General features: G+C 47.8%; 2 protein-coding genes across 2 annotated transcripts in view; one reads left to right on the forward strand and one right to left on the reverse strand.

Annotated features, from left to right (window-relative positions):
• The window catches only part of SPTBN4 (spectrin beta, non-erythrocytic 4), a 74,373-nt gene extending 61,739 nt beyond the window's left edge, over positions 1-12,634 (reverse strand). The window contains 1 exon segment of the mRNA XM_077773617.1: positions 12,463-12,634. Coding sequence (XP_077629743.1) covers positions 12,463-12,634 — 172 coding nt within the window.
• Positions 12,635-16,748: 4,114 nt separating this feature from the next.
• BLVRB (biliverdin reductase B) overlaps positions 16,749-19,950 on the forward strand; it is a 12,913-nt gene continuing 9,711 nt past the window's right edge. The window contains exon 1 of the mRNA XM_077773618.1: positions 16,749-16,896. Within this exon, the coding sequence (XP_077629744.1) occupies positions 16,818-16,896 (79 nt within the window). The 5' untranslated portion in view covers positions 16,749-16,817. The remainder of the gene's footprint in view (positions 16,897-19,950) is intronic.

The raw sequence follows: 19,950 nt of genomic DNA on the forward strand, positions 1-19,950 counted from the left end.
GCGCGGGGAGGGGTGGGGTGGGGCGGGAGGGGGCGGAGGTGTCAGAACAATGTAGGCAACTACTGCTGCACTTACTTACTTACAAAGACAGGGCTTGGGAACCTCTCCTACAACGTGTTAATTTAATTTTACTTTTTTAGTAACAGCTTTAGAATGAGCTATAATTCACCTACTATCAAATTCACCCTTCCAAAGTGTAACTTCGGTGACTTTTAATATATTCACAGGGTTGTGCAACCCACACCACCATCTGATATCAGAACATTTTCATCCCTCCAAGAAAAAAAACCCTGGGCCCATTAGGAGTCACTCCCCATTCCCCCTTCTCCCAGCCCTGGGACGTTACAAATCTCTTTTTCTGTCTCTCCGGATCTACCTATTCGGGACATCTCATATAAATGGAATCATGCGATGTACGACCTTTTGGGTGTCTGGCTTCTTTCACTTAGCATCATGTTTTCAAGGTACTTCCATGCCATGTTATTAGTACTTTATTTCTTTTTTTACGGCTAAATAATATTCCATTCTGCGGCTTTCCTGCATTGTCCTGCTCTACCCATCAGCAGACGCACATTGGAGCTGTTTCTACTTTGAGGCTATTGTGAATAATGCGGCTATGAACATTCAGGTACATAAAAGTCCTTAGGTGGACACGCGTTTTCAGTTATCTTGAGTATATATGCAGAAGTGAAAATGGTTGGGTCATATGGTAACTCTACATTTAAACTTTTTTTTTTAAGTTTATTTTTGAGAGAGAGAGAGACAGCAAGCAAGACTGAGCAGGGGAGGGGCAGAGAGAGAGGGAGAGACAGAATCCTAAGCAGGCTCCAAGTTGCCAGAGCAGACCCGACGTGGGGCTCGAACCCACAAACCGTGAGATCGTGCATGTCCTAAGCTGAAATCAAGAGTTGGATGTTCAATCTTTTGAGGAATTACCAGAGTGTTTCCTAAAGTGGGTGTGCCAGTTGACATTCCCACGGGCAACGTATGAGGCTTCCGGTGTCCCACATCCTCACCACCACTTGTTATTTTCCATTTGATCACGGCCATTCTAGTGGTATAAAATAGCTTATCCGTGTGTTTTTGATGTGCATTTCCCTGATGACTAATGATGTTGAGCATCTTTTCATGTGTTCGTTGGCCATGTGTATATCTTTTTTGGAGAAACATTTATGCAAGTCTCTTGCCCATCTTTCAGTTGGGTTAGTCTTTTTATCATCTGTACTTTCTTTGCAACTTCGTGTGAATCTATAATTATTTCATAAATTAAATCGTTATCAAAACAGGCGGTGCCTGGGTGGCTCCGTCTGTTGGGCGACTGACTCTTGATTGGCCCAGGTCATGATCCCAGGGTCATGGGATCGATCCACGCGTTGGGCTCCTCACCGAGCCTGCAGCCTGCTTAAGATTCTCTCTCTGTCTCTCTGTCTCTCTTTCCTTCTGCCCCTCTCCCCATTTCCCTGCTCACCCTCTCTCTAAAAAATAAATTTAAAAATAAAATAAAATAGGGGCGCCTGGGTGTCTTGGTCAGTTGAGCGTCTGACTTCCGCTCAAGTCATGATCTCATAGTCATGAGTTCAAACCCTGCATCCAGCTCTATGCTGACAGCTCAGAGCCTGGAGCCTGCTTCATATTCTGTGTCTCCTTCTCTCTGCTCTTCCCCTTGTCATATTCTCTCTCTCTCTGTCAAAAATAAATAGAAAGATTTGGGGTGCCTGGGTGGCTCAGTCGGTTAAGCGTCCGACTTCGGCTCAGGTCATGATCTCACAGTGGGTTCACAGGCCCCGTGTCGGGCTCTATGCTGACAGCTAGCTCAGAGCCTGGAGCCTGTTTCAGATTCTGTGTCTCCCTCTCTCTCTGACCCTCCCCTGCTCATGCTTTCTCTCTCTCAAAAATAAATAAAACGTTTAAAAATTTTTTAAATAAATAGAAAGATTTTTTAAAATAATAAATAAAATAAAAGTATTAACACAACAGGAAACTACTGCCTGACCTTCCTTTCTCTTCCCCCAACTCCTACAAACTTGAGCACAAGGCCCCCAGGGCACAGGATAGAAGAAGGAACTGGGAACCCACACTGGGCAGAGCCTCTTTGTCCACCAGGCTGCCCATTTCAGGATTATCCAGGAGGGAGAAATCAGCTTCTATCTCCTTCAAGTCCCTGCCCTGTGGGGTCTGTCTGTTGCAGGAGCTCAGCCTGCACAGTATGGTTAGTATTTCATTATTTTTTTTTTAATGTTTTATTTATTTCTAGGAGAGAGAGAGAGACAGCGTGAGCAGGGGAGGGTCAGAGAGAGAGGGAGTCACAGACTGAAACAGGCTCTAGGCTCTGAGCTGGCAGTCAGCACAGAGCCCGACGCGGGGCTCGAACCCACGAACCGCGAGATCATGACCTAAGCGAAAGTCAGACGCTTAACCGACTAAGCCACCCAGGCGCCCCAGCATTTCATTATTAAATGACTTTATCGTCACACTTCTAAGTTCCCTCTTCACGCAGTAATCAAGATTTGTATAGCCAGGCTATTTCCCTTTTTACCCATTTCAAAGCTCTCAAGTTCTCTTGCCATAACATTTACCTTGTATAATATTATTTTTTTTAGTTAAACTCTGCCCCCAATGTGGGACTCAAACTCACGGCCCTGAGATCAAGAGTCACATGCTCCAGCCACTGAGCCAGCCAAGCTCCCCCTTTCGTAATATTATTAAATATCTTATTTGATCCTGGCAGTAGAAAATATGCATTGCGGAGCGCCTGGGTGGCTTAGTTGGTAAAGCTTCCAACTTCGGCTCAGGTCATGATCTCATGGTCCACGGGTTGGAGTCCTACGTCGGGCTCTGTGCTGACAGCTCAGAATCTGAAGCCTGGTTTGAAATCTTCTCTCTCTGCCCCTCCCTGTTCACACTCGGTCTCTCTCTCAAAAAAAATAAATAAAACAATAAAAATTTTTTTTAATGTTTTAGTTATCTCTGGGAGAGAGAGAGACAGCATGAGCAGGGGAGGGTCAGAGAGAGAGGGAGATACAGAATCTGAAACAGGCTCCAGGCTCTGAGCTAGGTGTCAGCACAGAGCCTGACACGGGGCTTGAACCCACGAACCATGAGATCATGACCTGAGCCGAAGTCGGACGCTTAACCGACTGAGCCACCCAGGCATCCCTAAAAAGAATTTTTTAAGAAAATATGCAGTGGTAGAAAATATCCACTGACTGACCTGTATTTTTTTTTTTTTTTATATTAAACTAGATGTTAAAAGTTTACCTCTAGGGGTACCTCTAATCGTCCGACTTTCGCTTAGGTCATGATCTCGTGGTTCGTGGGTTCGAGCCCCGCATCGGGCTCTGTGCTGACTGCCAGCTCAGAGCCTGGAGCCTGTTTCGCTCTGTGACTCCCTCGCTCTCTGACCCTCCCCTGCTCACGCTGTCTCTCTCTCTCCTAGAAATAAATTTAAAAAAAAAAAAGTTTACCTCTAATTTGAAAGTGAGCATGTAGAAACTAATAGTAAATGCACACGAAAGATCTTGTTTGTTTACATGCGGGTTTTGTGCTGTGTGGATAGGCTGGGGACCCGTGCGACCACCTGACCATCAATCATACACGGGGAAGGGATCACGGAGGAGATGCTGAATCGAGTATTTGGTTATTTTGCCTTCTAGTGGCCGGCGCCCGAGCCAAATGGCAGATCTGGGCCAATGCTGAAGCCAGAGTGGACCTTCCGTGCATCCGCAGCGCGTTGCCAGAATGAGGGCAACTGCATTCAGTCCTGCCTCCATTGATAACATGCTATTTGGCTTCGAGTGGCCGTTTCTCCCCTTTGGGTCTCCATCTTCCCATTTACAAAATGAGGGCTTTGGGCTAGATCAGTGGACTCTGAGGGACTCTGAGTGTTTGGAAATTCGTGCTTGGAAGAAGACAGGGATCCATGAGAATATTGTTTTATTTTGTGATCTTGTTTTGCTGAGACCAAAAGAAAATTAATAGAAACACACCCTGGCCCACCTGGATGGTGATCTCATAAAGCACGATGCCGTGAGATTTTGGGTTTTGTGATTACAAATCCTGTTAGCGTGGGGGCACCTGCGGGTTTTGGTATGTTAAGCATCCGACTTCAGCTCAGGTTGTGATCTTGTGGTTCGTGGGTTCGAGCCCCACGTCAGGCTCTGTGCTGACAGCTCGGAGCCTGGAGCCTNAACATTTAAAAAAATTTTTTAATTAAAAAAAAAAATCCTGTTAGGTTTGATCTGGGGTCCAGAACTGAAATGCCCACAGGGGCCTGGCAGACTCTGATAAAGAGAAACCTAGGCCCTCCCAAAAGAGGCAGCGGCCACACAGCACCTGTGCATGGAGCATTCTAGAAATGAAAGCCCACTGTTGCCATGTCATCTGATTCCACAAGGAGCCCCAAATCCACATGTTTAAAGATAAAATCTCCTTTTTTAAAAAAATATTTTTATTTATTTCTAGGAGAGAGAGAGAGAGAGACAGCATGAGCAGGGGAGGGTCAGAGACAGAGTGGGAGATACAGGCTCTGAAATAGGCTCCAGGCTCTGAAATAGGCTCCAGGCTCTGAGCTGGCAGTCAGCACAGAGCCCAACGCGGGGCTCAAACCCACAACCCACGAGATCATGACCCAAGCGAAAGTTGGACGCTTAACCGACTAAGCCACCCAGGCGCCCCAAAGTCTCCTTATTTAAGTTTATTTATTTATTTTGAGAGAGAACAAGTACGAGCAGGGGAGGGGCTGAGAGAGAGGGAGAGGAAGAATCAAAAGCAGGCCCTGTGCTATCAATGCAGCGCCCGATGCGGGGTTGAAACTCATGAACTGCGAGGTCATGACCTGAGCTGAAATCAAGAGTCAGAAGCTTAACCGCCTGAGCCACTCAGGCGGCCCCAAATCCCCCTATTTTTAAACGCTGGCAACTGATTTATGTTTGTATAAAGCACAGTGGAGAGGGGCGTCTGGGTGGCTCAATCAGTTAAGCCTCTCTTTTTTTTTTTTAAATTTTTTTTTTTAAGGTTTTTTTTATTTATTTCTAGAGAGAGAGAGAGNCACTTAACCGACTAAGCCACCCAGGCGCCCCAAGCCTCTGGCTCTTAATTTCGGCTCAGGTCATGATCCCGAAGTTCGCAAGTTCGAGTCCTGTGTCGGGCTCTGTTCTGACAGCTTGGTGCCTGCTTGGGATTTTCTCTCTCTCTCTCTCTCTCTCTCTCTCTCTCTCTCTCTGCCCCTCCCCACCAAGAAATAAATAAATAAACATTAAATAAAAAACCACAATGGGGGCGAAACCAGATATGTCTCCCAGTGCCACTTCAGACCTAGGATGACACTGAACGTTTCCTGTATTTACTGCGTTTGGTCACCACGTAGGGTGTCTTCCGTGCAGCCCTCTGAGGCCACCTCTACTGTCCTGCCCGTGCTCTGAGCTCAGGGAGACGGTCACTGGGAACTGTCCCGAATGGGCTCCCCAGCCCTCAAAGGCCTCACACTGCCAGTTGCGTTTGGCTAAGAGGAAGAAGGAAGGGCTGAGGAGTTTATTCCCTCCCCTCTGCCCAGCCTTCAGCAGCCCCCAGGTTGTGAGGCCTCGGTCCCCTCACTGCTGCCTGCCCTGCTCGATCCCCGATCCCCGGGTGTCCCCTGGCCTTGTTGGTGCCTGTAGCCCTGGCCACACCTCTGTAATTAGTCCCTTCGTTAAGCTTTCCTCAGTTTTACCCCCTTGAGGGAGGCCATCTGCTTCCTGCCCAGACTCTAGCTGGCACCCAGACCTCTGGGCTGTCAGGACTCCAAGCCAAATGACAACTGTCCTGCCGCTGCCATTGTGCTCACATTGAGTTATCATTTACATATTCTTCTCTGTGCTAATCGCTAGCGCAAGCAAAACACATTTCCTCAGAATAAGACTTCAGGGGCGCTTGGGTGGCTCAGTCTTTAAGCAACCGATTTCGCCTCAGGGCCTCTGCGCCCCTCTCTCTGCTCCTCCCCCGCCTCGCACTCCCACACTCTTCCTCTCTCCAAAATAAATAAATATTTAAAATCAATCAATAAATATAAAAAAATAAAATAAAAAAGAGGAGCACCTGGGTGGCTCAGTCAGCTGAGCATCCAACTTGAGTTCAGGTCATGATCTCACGGTTCGTGGGTTCGAGCCCCGCGTCGGGCTCTGTGCCGATAGCTCAGAGCCTGGAGCCTGCTTGGGATTCTGTGTCTCCCTCTCTCTCTGACCCTTTCCTGCTCACACACTCTCTCTCTCTCACACCCACACAGACACAAATAAATAGACATTAAAAAAATAAAATGAAAAAGAATAAAACTTCAACTTATTCATATCTTTAATACATCAAAACCTTCAGAGAGCTGAGCAATTACTATTCTTTTATCCACTATTGGTTCAGGAGAAAGGATATGAAGACACTTAGTATGTCTTTGAGATGTCTGGCTGCTGGTCTGGGGAAAGTCAAGAAGCCGGAGAACACCAGTCATGGTGGAAATGTGGGGATGTTCTCACCTCCGTGTCTCCTGGGGGAGTTATAGACGAGAGCAGCCATCTGGGAAGCAATCTGAGTCGAAATAAATTCGAGCGTACCCCCGTGACACAGCAATTCTCTCCCTGTGCTTACGTCCCATAAACTTTTCTGCACTGGTTTATAGGGACCATGCCTAAGGAGGTTCAATGCAATGCTGTTTGGGGGGCAAATGGGTTGGGGGATTGGAGACAGTTTCATCGTCTGTCCTTGGGAAAACTGAATATGGTGAGTTCACACCATAGACTCCCCGGAGCGGTTAGGAACAACAGAGTAGAAGCACCCAGAGCCACCTGGCCGAGTCGTAAGCCATAGTGCTGAACGAGAAAATAACACAAACACTATAATCTTAGGGGCGCCTGATTGGCTCAGTCGGTAGAGCGTGCAACGCTTGATCTTGAGGTCATGAGTTCGAGCCCCACGTTGGGCTTAGAGCTTACTTAAAACAAAACAAAAACAAAAACACAAAAAACCCAAACCAAACAAAACCTTCAATGTAGAATATGCTAACTGAGCAATACTCACATGCACAAACCCATATATATATGACTCTCAGATTTATGACAAAGTAAAAGTGCAGGTCAGTAGAGAAAAGAAAGTCTTTTCTTTTTTTAAAAAAAATTTTTTAAATGTTTTATTTATTTCTGAGACAGAGAGAGACAGCATGAGCAGGGGAGGGTCAGAGAGAGAGGGAGATACAGAATCTGAAACAGGCTCCAGGCTCTGAGCTGTCAGCACAGAGCCTGATGTGGAGCTCAAACCCACCAACTGTGAGATCATGACCTGAGCGGAAGTCGGACGCTTAACCGACTGAGCTACCCAGGCGCCCGAAAGTCTTTTCTATAAATGAAACTGAGTCAACTCGCTATCCAAGGGGCAAAAAACCCAAAACCAAACCAAACCAAATAAAACAAACAAGCAAACCCTGACGCCCACTATACACAGTAATGAAAATATCATTTGGCTAATGACACTAAATATAATGTGAAAGGAATAAATAAGTCTTTCAGAAGAAAATATCAAAAAATATCTCCTTGACCTTGAAGTAGGCAAGGATTTTCCCTAGAGAGAATTTCCTTGTTTGTTTGTTTGTTTTAGTTTATTTATTTATTTTGACAGAGATAGAAGGCACAGGGGAGGGACAGAGAGAATCACAAGCAGGCTCTGCATGGTCAGTGCAGAGCCCCATGCGAGGCTCAAACTCACAAATCGTGAGATCATGACCTTGAGCCGAAATCAAGAGTTGGACACGTAACTGACTGAGCCACCCAGGTGCCCTGGCAAAGATTTCTTCCTCCCTTCCTTCCTTCCTTCCTTCCTTCCTTCCTTTTTAAGTTTATTCATTTATTTTGAAAGAGAGATTAATAGAGAGAAAAAGCTTTGACACACGCTCGTAAAAGGATGCCCATTAGTGTTATATTATTGCTGTTACAAATCGGCAGTTTCCACTAAAATTAGATATACACCTACCCTATGACCCAACACTTTCGCTCGATGAGGGTGTAAGCCACCAGAAATGAGTGCTTACACCCACCAAAAACATGCACTGGGAAGTATAAAGCAGCAATAGTTTGTAATAGCTTGAAATACGAGTAATTACTGTTCTGCAATCGTCTAGCGTGTGCTAGCCCTAAACCAGAAGCAACCCAAACGCTCGCCAACAGGTGAATGGAAAAAATCTGGCATATTCACACGGTGGAATACAATACAGCGACGAGAAGGAGCACCCTACACGTATGTGTAGACAGGGAGGAGTCTCAGAGGCACAGTGTTGAGTGAAGGAAGCCAGACACAAAGGGATACACACTTCATGATGCTGTTTTCACATTCCATTTCCTTATCTGGGGACTGGTTACCAGACGCTGCCCATTTGTGGAAATGCTGGACACTCACAATTTATCTGCGTTTTTATGTGCATGTAATACTTTAACAAATAGTGAAAGTATATGTATACATGCACACTAATTAGCAATGCACATTTTGCAAAATCATAGACCCACAAAGACAAGAATTACCATTAAAACTACCAAAATTTTAAAAAATTAAAAAAAAAGAGGGGTGCCTAGGTGGTTCAGTCAAACGTCCGACTTCAGCTTAGGTCATGATCTCACAGTTCGTGGGTTCAAGCCCCACATCAGGCTCTGTGCTGACAGCTAGCTCAGAGCCTGGAGCCTATTGCAGATTCTGTGTCTCCCTCTCTCTCTCTCTGACCCTCCCCTGCTCACGCTGTCTCTCTTTCTCTCTCAAAATAAATAAATAAATGTAAACAACAAAAAAATTTATTTTAACTATCAACATGGGGGGCACCTGGGTGGCTCAGTTGGTTAAGCGTCCGACTCTTGATTTTGGCTCAGGTCATGATTTCACTGTTCGTGAATTCAAGTCCCATGTTCCGCTCCATGCTAACAGTGCATAGCCTGCTTGGGATCCTCTCTCTCTGCCTTCTACCACTTGCGTATGTGTATGTGTGTGCTCTCTCTCTCTCTCTCAAAATAAATAAATAAACTTTACAACAAAACAAAGCCAAACAAAAACTACCAGAATAGTTGCCCATGGGGGAGAAGGCATTGGTATGAGATGTGGGAATAAGACAGAACAAGTGAATTGGGGAGCCCGGCTGGCTTCATCTGAGAAGCATCTTGATCTCGGGGTTGTGAATTCGAGCTCCACGTTGGATGTAAAGATAACTTACTTTAAAAATTGTTAAAAACAACATCAGGGAGAATAAGTGAATCTATAACGAGGTGGAGAGGGTGCTCCGATAGACTGATGATGACAGAGACCCATAAACTGGGGAGGGAGCGTGATTAAGGAAACTCACATGAACATGGGGTCCAGACAATGTTTTCAAACGTGTTCATACAAAAAAGCATGTTATGCGTGACTCTGCTCAAGGGTTTGGCCTTGGTTTGAATAGGGAAAAACCGCAAAAGAAGTAAGCAAAGGGATGCAAAGGAAAATGCACCCTAGCAGTCCAGGTCACCCCATTAGTATTTCGAGCAACGACGTAGTTTGAATAGCATAACAGCATCCTGAAGTTACCGTCAGGCTAAATGGTAACTGGTTCTGTGCTTTGGTTCTGGAGTCCAATATAACGAGATTTAGTTTTAAACAACTGTGGGTATAAGAGATAAAAAACAGGGGCACCCGCGTGGCTCCATCAGTTAAGCGTCTGACTCTTGATCTTGGCTCCGGTCATGATCTCACAGTTTGTGGGTTCGAGCCCCACATCGGGCTCCCCTCTGACAGCCCGAAGCCTGCTTAGGATTCTGTCTCTCCCTCTCTCTCTGGCCCTCCCCCACTCATGCTCTCTCTTTTTCTCTCTCCCTCTCAAAATAAACAAATAAACATAAAGAGAGATTAAAAACAGAGTTGTGGGTTTGTTGCGTTTAGGAAAATTATAGATGTGATAACTTACATAGACACAGGGAGTGTACGAGAACTTTTTTTTCTTACCGGGGATCCCTGTATTTCTCTAGACAGATGTCTGTCTGTCGGTGGTATCCAGCACGGATGCTCTGTGAATCGGTGGTTCTAAGATGTGAAGGGGCCTTGATCCTCATGTTACCACATCCCACTCTTGCTTAAACTCTTACCATAGCTCCCCAGTGCCCTTACAGCTACTCAGTGGCCTAGAAGGCCCTTCGGGATCTGACTCCCACTGCTTCCTTCCACACTGCATTAGTCGCCACCTCATTCTACCCACTCCCAACTTTTGAAAGTCTTGTATATGCTATTGCATCCGCCTGAAATAGTCTGCTCTCCGCCTCAGGGTTCACTCTTTTTCATCATTCCAGGCTCACCTTAGGCATCCCCTCCTCTGGGAAGCACTCGGGCTCTCTGGACTGAATCAGGCACCTCATCTGAGCTCTAGTGGTCCCGCGGCCTACCCATCCCGGCACTGACCACTTGGGGTCATCACTATCTGGGCTGGATCTAGCTCTCCCAGGGGACTGGGAGTCCTTTGGGCTGCTCAGTCACCATCATGTCCTGCAGATTATCCAGCACAGGTCAGGCACAGAGGAAGCACTGAATATTTTGTGGATGAAATAACGAATTCTAGAATTCTAAGTTGACGTGATCCTGAATTTTTAAGGTTCTAAGAGTCTAAAAGTATGATTTTAAGTTTCCACGAGTATATTTTATACCATTCTAGTTTTATTTTTTTTAAGTTTATTTATTTCAAGAGAGAGAGAGAAAAAGCATGAGTGGGGGAGGAGCAGAGAGAGGAGAGAGAGAGAACCCCAAGTAGGCTCCGCACTGTCATTGCAGAACCTGACTTGGGGCTTGAACTCATGAAATGTGAGATCATGACCTGAGCCAAAGCTGGATGCTCAACTGACTCAGCCACTCAGGCGCCCCCATTCTACTTTCTAAATCTGAGGAAGGTGGCCATCCATGAGTTAATTCTCATTCATACTTTGTGGCACATATAGATTTGGTGGGGGTGGGGGAGATTGCACTAAAACATCAGAGCTAAGGACGCCTGAGTGGCTCAGTTGGTTGAACATCCAACTTTAGCGTAGGTCATGATCTTGTGGTCCGTGAGTTCGAGCCCCGCGTCAGACTCTGTGCTGACAGCTCAGAGCCTGGAGCCTGCTTTGGATTCAGTGTCAACTCACTCTCTGCCCCTCCCCCATTCATGCTCTGTCTCTGTCTCTGTCTCTCTCAAAAATAAATAGACATCAAAAAATTTAAAAACATAAAACAAAAACATCAACGTAGGATGAGTAGCCATCCTGGTTGGCCCAGACTGAGGGTTTTCAGTGCTAAAAACTGGAAGGTGTGGTCATTCTATCTCAAAATTCTCAGGATCCACATTTCTATTCTGAGATTCTAAAGGTTCAGGATTATAAAGCCCTCAGGATCTATGTGTATTAGAGTTTAGATTTCTAAGGGTTTAAGATCCAAGGGAATCAATGATTAAAATTTCTAAGGTCTATGATTGTAAAGTTCTATATTCTAAGGGTCTCATTTCTAAAGGCCTCAACTTCGAAGAGTCTCAGAGCATGACATTCCCAGGTCCAAAAATCCAATATTTCAGCATCTTGAGATTCTAAGGAAGTATGCTTATAAAATCTCACATTTCTTTTTTTATTAAAATAAATCTTTCTAATGTTTATTTATTTTTGATAGAGAAAGGGAGGGCACAGGCAGGGGAGGGGCAGAGAGAGAGGAAGACACAGAATCCGAAGCAGGCTCCAGGCTCTGTGCTGACAGCTCAGAGCCTGATGCTGGGCTTGAACTCACAAACTGTGAGATCATAACCTGAGCTGAAGTCGGCTGTTCAACCAACTGAACCATCCAGGTGCCCCCTTTTTTATTTTTAAATTTATTCTTTTTTTAATTTAGTATTTTTAAATTTTATTTATTTTGAGAGAGAGAGCACAAGCAGGGGAGGGGCAGAGAGAGAGAGGGAGAGAGAGAATCCCAAGCAGCCGCCACGCTGTCAGCGCAGAGCCCAACGCGGCGCCCAAACTCACCAACCATGAGATCATGACCTGAGCAGAAATCCAGAGCCGGACACTTAACCGACCGAGCCACCCGGGCACCCCCAAAATTCCACATTTCTGAGACTGTACCTTTTCAAGGTTCTAAGGCAGCACTGCCTCATACACTATCCACAAGCTACTTAAATTTAAATTTAATTAAAATGAAATACAATAAAAAATTTGGTCCCTCAAGAAGCACGGGCCACATTTCAAGCACTTACAGCCAAAAGTACCAGTGGTGAGTGGTTAGTATGTTGGACCTCACGGATAGAGAACACTTTGCCCATCACCGTGGAAAGTTCCATTGGACCACGTTGGACTACAGATTCAAGTGCGAAGTGTCTGTAACTCCCCGTCCTCCAGGCCACCAAGGTTCTCGGGCACTGGGGTACACAGATACCACCCCAGCAGCCTCCTCCCTTCCCTCCTCCCACGCCAGCCCTCTTCCGGGTACCTGCCAAGGCCTTGATCCTGGAGCACTCAAAGAGGGAGGCGGCGGCCGTGACAGCTGCAGGCTGCTCCCGCTCCCAGCCCCGGTCAGGACTCTCCCAGCGGGCCGCAGGATTGTTGTTGTTAGGGGCCGGCAGCCCCTCCATGTTGTCCACTTCCCCTGGTACTTGCGCCATCGGGGAAGGGGAGGCCTGGGGAGGAGCAGAGGCAAGGTTAGGCGGGGCTCGGGGCCCGAGCTCAGAGATCCCACTTCGAACAGCCACTGTCTGTGAGTCCTGTCCACTCCTTCGTCCTCAGTTTCCCTGTCTTTAAAGTGGACATAATACGGGGCACCTGGGTGGCTTAGTCGGTTAAGCGTACAGCTTTCGCTTAGGTCATGATCTCGCGGTTCGTGGGTTCGAGCCCCGTGTTGGGCTCTGTGCTGACTGCCAGCTCAGAGCCTGGAGCCTGTTTCAGAGTCTGTGACTCCCTCTCTCTCTGACCCTCCCCTGCTCATGCTGTCTCTCTCTCTCTCTCTCCTAGAAATAAATAAAACATTAAAAAGAATAATAAAGTGGGCATAATACTACTAACAATACTATTTACTCTGACCACTTCACAGGGCTGTGGTAAAGCACCCAGGTTAGCACCTGGCCCAGGGTAGGGGCTGGGCAAACTGTCCCCATATTCTTGTTAGAAGGATGACACTTATCAGTAGAACTCTAAAATGCAGTAAACGGGCGCCTGAGTGGCTCAGTCGGTTAAGTGTGGGACTTCGGCTCAGGTCATGTTCTCACGGTTCGTGGGAGCCCCACATCAGCATGGAGCCTGCTTGGGATTCTCCTTCTCTCCCTCCCTCTCTGTCCCTCTCCTGCTTGCATACTTTCTCTCTCAAAATAAATAAATAAATAAATATTAAAAAAAAAAAAAANTGTCTGACTCTTGACCTTGGCTCAGGTCATGATCTCACAGCTCTATGCAGAGCCTGCTTGGGATTCTCTCTGCCTCTCTCTCTCTCTCAAAAATATATAAAATGTAAATATTTATTTATTTTTTAGAGAGAGACGGAGTGTGAGCAAAGGAGGAGCAGAGAGAGAAGGAGGCACAGAATCTAAAACAGGCTCCAGGCTGTGAGCTGTCAGCACAGACCCTGATGTGGGGCTCGAACTCACCAACTGCGAGATTATGACCTGAGCCAAAGTCGGAGGCTTAACATATTGAGCCACCCAGCCATCCCCAAACTTAAAAAAAAAAAAAAAAGAAAGAAAGAAAGAAAGACATTATATAGGAGGAAACTAAGGCCCAAGGTTGCAAAGCTAGCTGGTAGCCAGAGTTCAAACATAGGTACTATATTTGCATTAAACGGCCCCAATTCTTCATCCTTATAACCACATCCTTTGCCATAGAACTCTGGAGTGTTCTCCTGTAAGGAGGGGGAAAGTGGAAGAGTGTCCCCTCACAACCTTGACTCCTGGCTTGGCCACATGACTAGCTTTGGCCAACAGAATTAAGCGGCACTGCTGGTGAATTCTAAGCCTAAAACTCAAAGGACTTTGCATGTTTTTGCTTGTGCTTGAGACCATGAGAAAAACACTCTCACGGTAGGCGGGGCCTAAGGCCCCAGTCGTGAAAGCCAAGGCCGGTTAATGCAGCCAACAGTCAGCACCGCTCCCTGCCCCACACCCCAACATGTGACTCAGCCCCCACTGAGACCAGAAAAACTGTCCAGCTGAGCCCAGCCTAAGCCACTGACCTGATGCGTGATGGCTAAATAAATGCTCCGTGTTTTAAGACACTGAGTTTGGGGGTGGTTTCTTACGCAGCATTATTGTGGCAACAGCTAGCTGACAACATTGTCTGATCCAGAGCTATGCTCTACAACACTCACCAGATTGTAAATATGAAATTAAAGGGGGTGGGAGACATTCGGATACCTCTCCTCCCTCTGGGATCCCAGGCTTGTTTCTGGGGCTATGAAAGGAAGGAACCATGAGGAGATCAATGTCCTTCTCAAAGACCCAAACAGCTGACAAACCACCAAATTGTAGGAAAGCAGCGTCTAGGGGTTGGTCAGTGTAGCAGAGATTGTCCCTTCTGGCGAACATTCCAAACTCCAATGTTCTTCTTCTTTCTTTCTATGGAAAGCTATAAATGGGTGCATGGCTACTTACCACCTGTGTGACCTTGGCCAGTCACTACTTCCGCTCTCTGGGCCTCAGTTTGTTCATCTGTAAAATGGTAATAATAGTACCCATTTTCTAGGGATGTTTGTAGATGAAATGAGTTGATGATGAGGGAACATGGTATCTAGTACATGCAAGCCCCTGATACATGGTCCTTGTTATTATTATTCATCCTTACACGATGAATATCCTAGCCGGTCAAAGTGCCTGTGCTGGAGTCAACAGAAATGAGTTCAAGTCCTGCCTTATTCTTCCTGCATCTTTAACCCATCTTTAACGCGGCCTCACGGCCTCAGTTTCCCTCCCTGTGAAATGGTGATCACAACTGTTTCCTGGGGTGGAGGATACTTGGAGATGGGGAGGCGCTTAGCACTTGGTGAGCTCTCTGCCAGGCCTGGGAAGAGCGCTGGCCATTATGTGATTGAATGGAGAAGGAAGGGAGTTGAAGGAGATGGGGGAGGTAGAAAGAGGTGTCCCACGGCCCCAGCAAAGGCTCCGGGCTGGGGGTGGGAAATCAATGCTTTAACCCTTCCGAGGCCGCGCCTCTCTCGCCCTGCAGTCTAGTCACTGTTCGAAAGGAGGGGACCTGGGAAGGACAAGGCCCGGGAGGAAGACTCACGCATGGCGCGGAGGCTGCGCTGGGCTGAGGCGTGGGGGCTCATTCTGCCCTGGACCCCTCCCTTCCTCCAGCCGGGGAGACCCCAGGGGCTCAGGCCATGCCCACGGCGCGCGGGGGAGGGATTCTCGGGCAGGTGGGGAGATGCTGCAGGGAGGGGCTATCACCCAAAGCNCGCCGCCTCGGCCGCCTGCGGCGCTGGCCCACGCGCGGTCACCCACCGAGCCACGCCACTCTCGGGGCCAGAGGTAGCGTCACACACAGCCACGCACTCTCACGAGTCACACACTCCCACACTGTCACACACGCGCACACACACACTCGGGGTCACAGCGTCGCAAACGTTACCCACAGCCACACTCTCACACGGCATCACTCCCCACAGGGTCACGCAGAGTCAAACATTCAAATGCACACGCAGTCACACGCTCACATAGGGTCCCACTCTGGCACAGTGCCCGACAGCATCACACTAGTGACATGCTCAAATAGTGCCACCACCACCCACGCCGTGTCACACACAAGCACGCGTATGTCATACACGTCGCACACTCCCATGGGGTCACAAAGAGTGTCATCTACTCACAGGTCACGCACAGCTTCAGTATCACACAGTGTCACACACTTTTACACACTCAAACTTGTTACACTAGTCACACACTCACCTGTCACACATCTTGCACTGTCACACACTCCTACATCATACAGTCACAAGAGGTCACAAACAGCATCAAAACAGTTACCACTCAAATAGTGTCACAGTGACACATCCTTACATGTCACATGTGGTGTCATATGCTGTCCCTAAGAGTCACACACTCCCATAAAACACATCTCACACGTGTCCCACACCACATCCCCCAGCTTCATGGATGCATACAGCATCACAGACTGACACAGGGTCACCCACAGTGGAACCACAAGGTCACAAAAGAACAGCATCAATGTTTGCCACACGTCTCTCAGTCTCATACTGTAACACAGTGCTACACAGAGGATGGCACATGGTGTCATCCACAATCTTGCTCTCCCTTGGGGCTAGTAACAGTCACGCATAGTCACATGGGCACATACACACACAGTTAGTGTCACACCCTCCCTCATTTTCTCCTATGCAGCTTCCAAAAGGTTTTGGGGCACGTGGTGAGTCCCAGGTCAGCCTCAGGCCCTAGGAGAGGGGGCGAGAGCTAGGAGGGGTCGGTGGGCGTGGCCCGAGCTCACCCCGCCCCCGGCTAGAGCGCAGAGGCGGGGCACTGAGGTCCACCCACGCTCCTCCCAGTTGGCCAGATACGGCCACGCCTCCCACTCTAAGTGGCAGGCGGAGGGGGCGGTGCTGGACGGCAGGCAGAGACCCGCAGACTGCTGTCCCGCCCACCGCGTTCTTCCCGGCTAGAGGCGTGGCCTGTTAGGCCCCGCCCCCCGGCCTCTGCCCGGAGCCCCGAGGCAGGCTGAGGCGTGGCCTTCTGTGCCAGCCCCGCCCTGTCCCTCCCCCCGGAGAAGGACCGAGAGGCCGGCCCAGCAGCCGGCCAGTTCCCGCGCGTCGTGCAACTCCGTGGCCTCGTACTCCCACGAGCCCTCAGGATGACCGTCAAGAAGATTGCCATCTTCGGTGCCACGGGCAGAACCGGGCTCACCACCCTGGCGCAGGCGGTGGAAGCAGGCATGAGCTGGGGTGGCCGGGGGGGGGGGGCGGTGCACATGCCCCTCATTAGGAAGGGGCATCCTGGGATCCGGGAGAGGCTGGTTGGGCCATCAGTGCTTTGGTTTGTGACCTAGGGGCAAAGCAGGTGGCGACGGGGACAGAAATGGGGGACGCTGTGAGATCCAATTTTATGAGTCCGAGGACTAGGAATTGGCCCTGGGAGGCAGAGGGATTCCAGTGACAGGTTTAAATACAATGCTCTTAGGCAATGTTGTCGTTGTAGTTGTGGTTGGTAGCGCACCCAGCGAGGGCTTCCTAAGCCAGAAGGCGCCGGCCTCCCAGCCGCTACCGCTCTTCCCTGGTATTGAATCCTCCCAGCGCTCACCTGCCGTGGGTGCCGGTATCACTTCAACTTAACAGATGAGAAAACTAAGGCCCAGAGAGGGACTTGCCCAATATGGGACCGCTGGAAAGTGGTGGTGCTGGGACTTGAACCCTGCCCGTGCTCTTAGCCGCCAAAAGTTCACTGGCTTGTGCCCTGGGCACCAAGGCTGGAACTTTAGAAGGCTGGGCGGCCAGTTGCTATGAGCACCTTCTGGAAAGAGGATAATGGAGACGTAAGTGAAGATTTGGGTGCTGGTTCTGGGAAAGTGGGTGAGAGCTGCAAATTCACAGTTGCCCCCAAGAATGGGGATAAACGTCCTGCGGCCTCCCCTGCCTCCACCATCCAGACTTCACCACCCCCTGGCCGTGCCTGGGACTTCCAGATATAGGGCCCCACCCTTGCTGGTCTCAGTGAGTCTGAAGATATTGACTATCTGGGTGCCCCCAGAGGGTGGAGGCTCCCAGGATCCCACTCTCTATTGTCTCCTAGCCCAGGCCTCCCTTGGAGGGGCTCCGCCTGACAGTTCCTCATCAGGCCCACTGCCTTCTCCTTCTCCAGGAAGGCTCGTGAGGGTCCTGATTTGTGGGGACGGAGAAAGAAATTTGCTGATAATCATTTCTCGGGGAGGAAGTAAGAGGGAGAAGTTGAGAGGTGCTGAGTCACCCTGAGGAGCTGGATTCCCATGTTCCTACCTTACCCTTTATCCTGAATTCTGCTGAATTCCACTTGTCCACCCTGCTGGTCACCGTTGGGACTGCACCCCAGGGAACTGAGAGCCAAGGCCTAGGGGAGGCCCTGCCTTCTCACGGTGGCTCCCACAAGTCTCTTCAGAGCCACAGTGAGCCTCTGAGGCTTGCTGTCTCCATCAGGAAAAGGAGAGCTTTATTTACCTCAGTGATTCTATAAACTGGCGCCAGCCTGCCTGCGTTCAAATCCCAGCTCTGCCACTTACCACCCCCATCGATGAAAGCCTCGTTGTCGTCTGTGTACCCAGATAACTGGAAAGTGGGGATACAACTAGTAGCACTTGGGTGCCTGGCCGACTCAGCAGTAGAGCGTGCGACTCCTCAGCTCAGGGTCGTGAGTTCGAACCCCACACTGGGCATAGAGGTTACTTTAAAAAATATTTTTTAATTTTTTAAATGTTTGTTTTTGGGAGAGAGAGACAGAGAGAGCGGGGGAGGGGCAGGGAGAGAGGGAGACAAAGAATCCAAAGCAGGCTCCAGGCCCTGAGCTGTCAGCACAGAACCCTACGCAGAGCTCGATCTCACCAACTGTGAGATCGTGACCCCAACCAGAGTCTGCCACTTAATGGACTGAGACACCCATACCCCCCCAAAAAAATTATTTTAAAGAATACTAGTGCTTGTTTTGGGGTGCTTGCAATGATTAAATGAGATAATATGTGGAAAATGCTGAGAGCCATAACCTCTTTTGGCTGAGTGAACTCATAGCTGTGTGAACTTGGCTCAGTTAACTTAAAATTGCCTCAATTCCCCTATCTTCAAAATGGGCATGTAATAATACCTTTAAGGGTTGCTGCAATCTGGTGCTTTTCAAACTGTGGGTCATAGTGAGTTCTGAAATATATTTAATTGGTCATAAAGGTTTCAGAGTATATCACATGTTAAATATAGACTTTATGAAATTTCTTTCAATTATATATGCATGGATTTGTATATAGTAGGTTAGACATGGAACTCTGTTTTGGACTGAGGGTTGAGATCAAAAAAGCTTAAAATGGGCATGATCTCTACAACTTAGTCTCAAATAGGAAAAAACTTTGTGTGTGTTTGTGTGTGTGTGAGTTTATACACATATAATTACGTATGTTATATATTATACACACAGAGAGAAAGATAAAGCAAAAGCAAAGATGAGAATTGAGGGCTTCCAACTTTCCTATACAATTGAATTTCTTTCTTTTTTTAAAAATTTATTTCAAAATAAAAAATTTAACAAAAATATAAAGTGATTTGTAAAAAAAAAAGGAAAAAAAGTTTGAAGTACCTTACCAATGCTCTTGTTTTTTTCTAAAGGGTAAAGTATGTGAATTCTTTTTTTTTTTTAATGTTTATTTTTGAGAGAGAGCAAGCATGAGCAGGGGAAGGGCAGAGAGAGGGGGAACAGAGGATCCAAAGCAGGCTCTGCACTGACAGCAAAGAACCCCATGCAGGGCTGGAACCCACGAACAGTGAAATCATGACCAGAGCCAAAGTCAGACGCCCAACCGACTGAGCCACCCAGGTGCCCTCAAAATCTGTAAATTCTAAAGCTATGCTGTTTGGTATGGTAGCCACTAGTGACCTGTGGCTATTGAAGTTTACATTTAAATGTGGGTTGTTTAAAAAATTTCTTTTGGTTGGGGCGCCTGGGTGGCTTAGTCGGTTAAGCGTCCGACAATAAAATGTGATATTTAAAAAAATAAATAATAAAATAAAATAAATAAAAAATTTCTTTTGGTAACAGGAGCACTGGGGTTGCTCAGTCAGTTAAGCAACTGACTCTTCATTTTAGTTCAGGTCATGATCTCACGGTTTGTGAGATTGAGCCCAGGTCGGTCTCTGTGCTGACAGAGCACAGCCTGCTTGAGATTCTCAGTCTCCCTCTCTCTCTCTGCCCCTCTCCCACTCATGTTTCTCTCTCTCTCTCTCTCAAATAAATAAACATTAAAAAAATTTTTTTTG

Source organism: Crocuta crocuta, unplaced genomic scaffold (assembly GCF_008692635.1).
Source record: "Crocuta crocuta isolate KB4526 unplaced genomic scaffold, BGI_CrCroc_1.0 scaffold267, whole genome shotgun sequence".
NCBI lineage: Eukaryota > Metazoa > Chordata > Mammalia > Carnivora > Hyaenidae > Crocuta > Crocuta crocuta.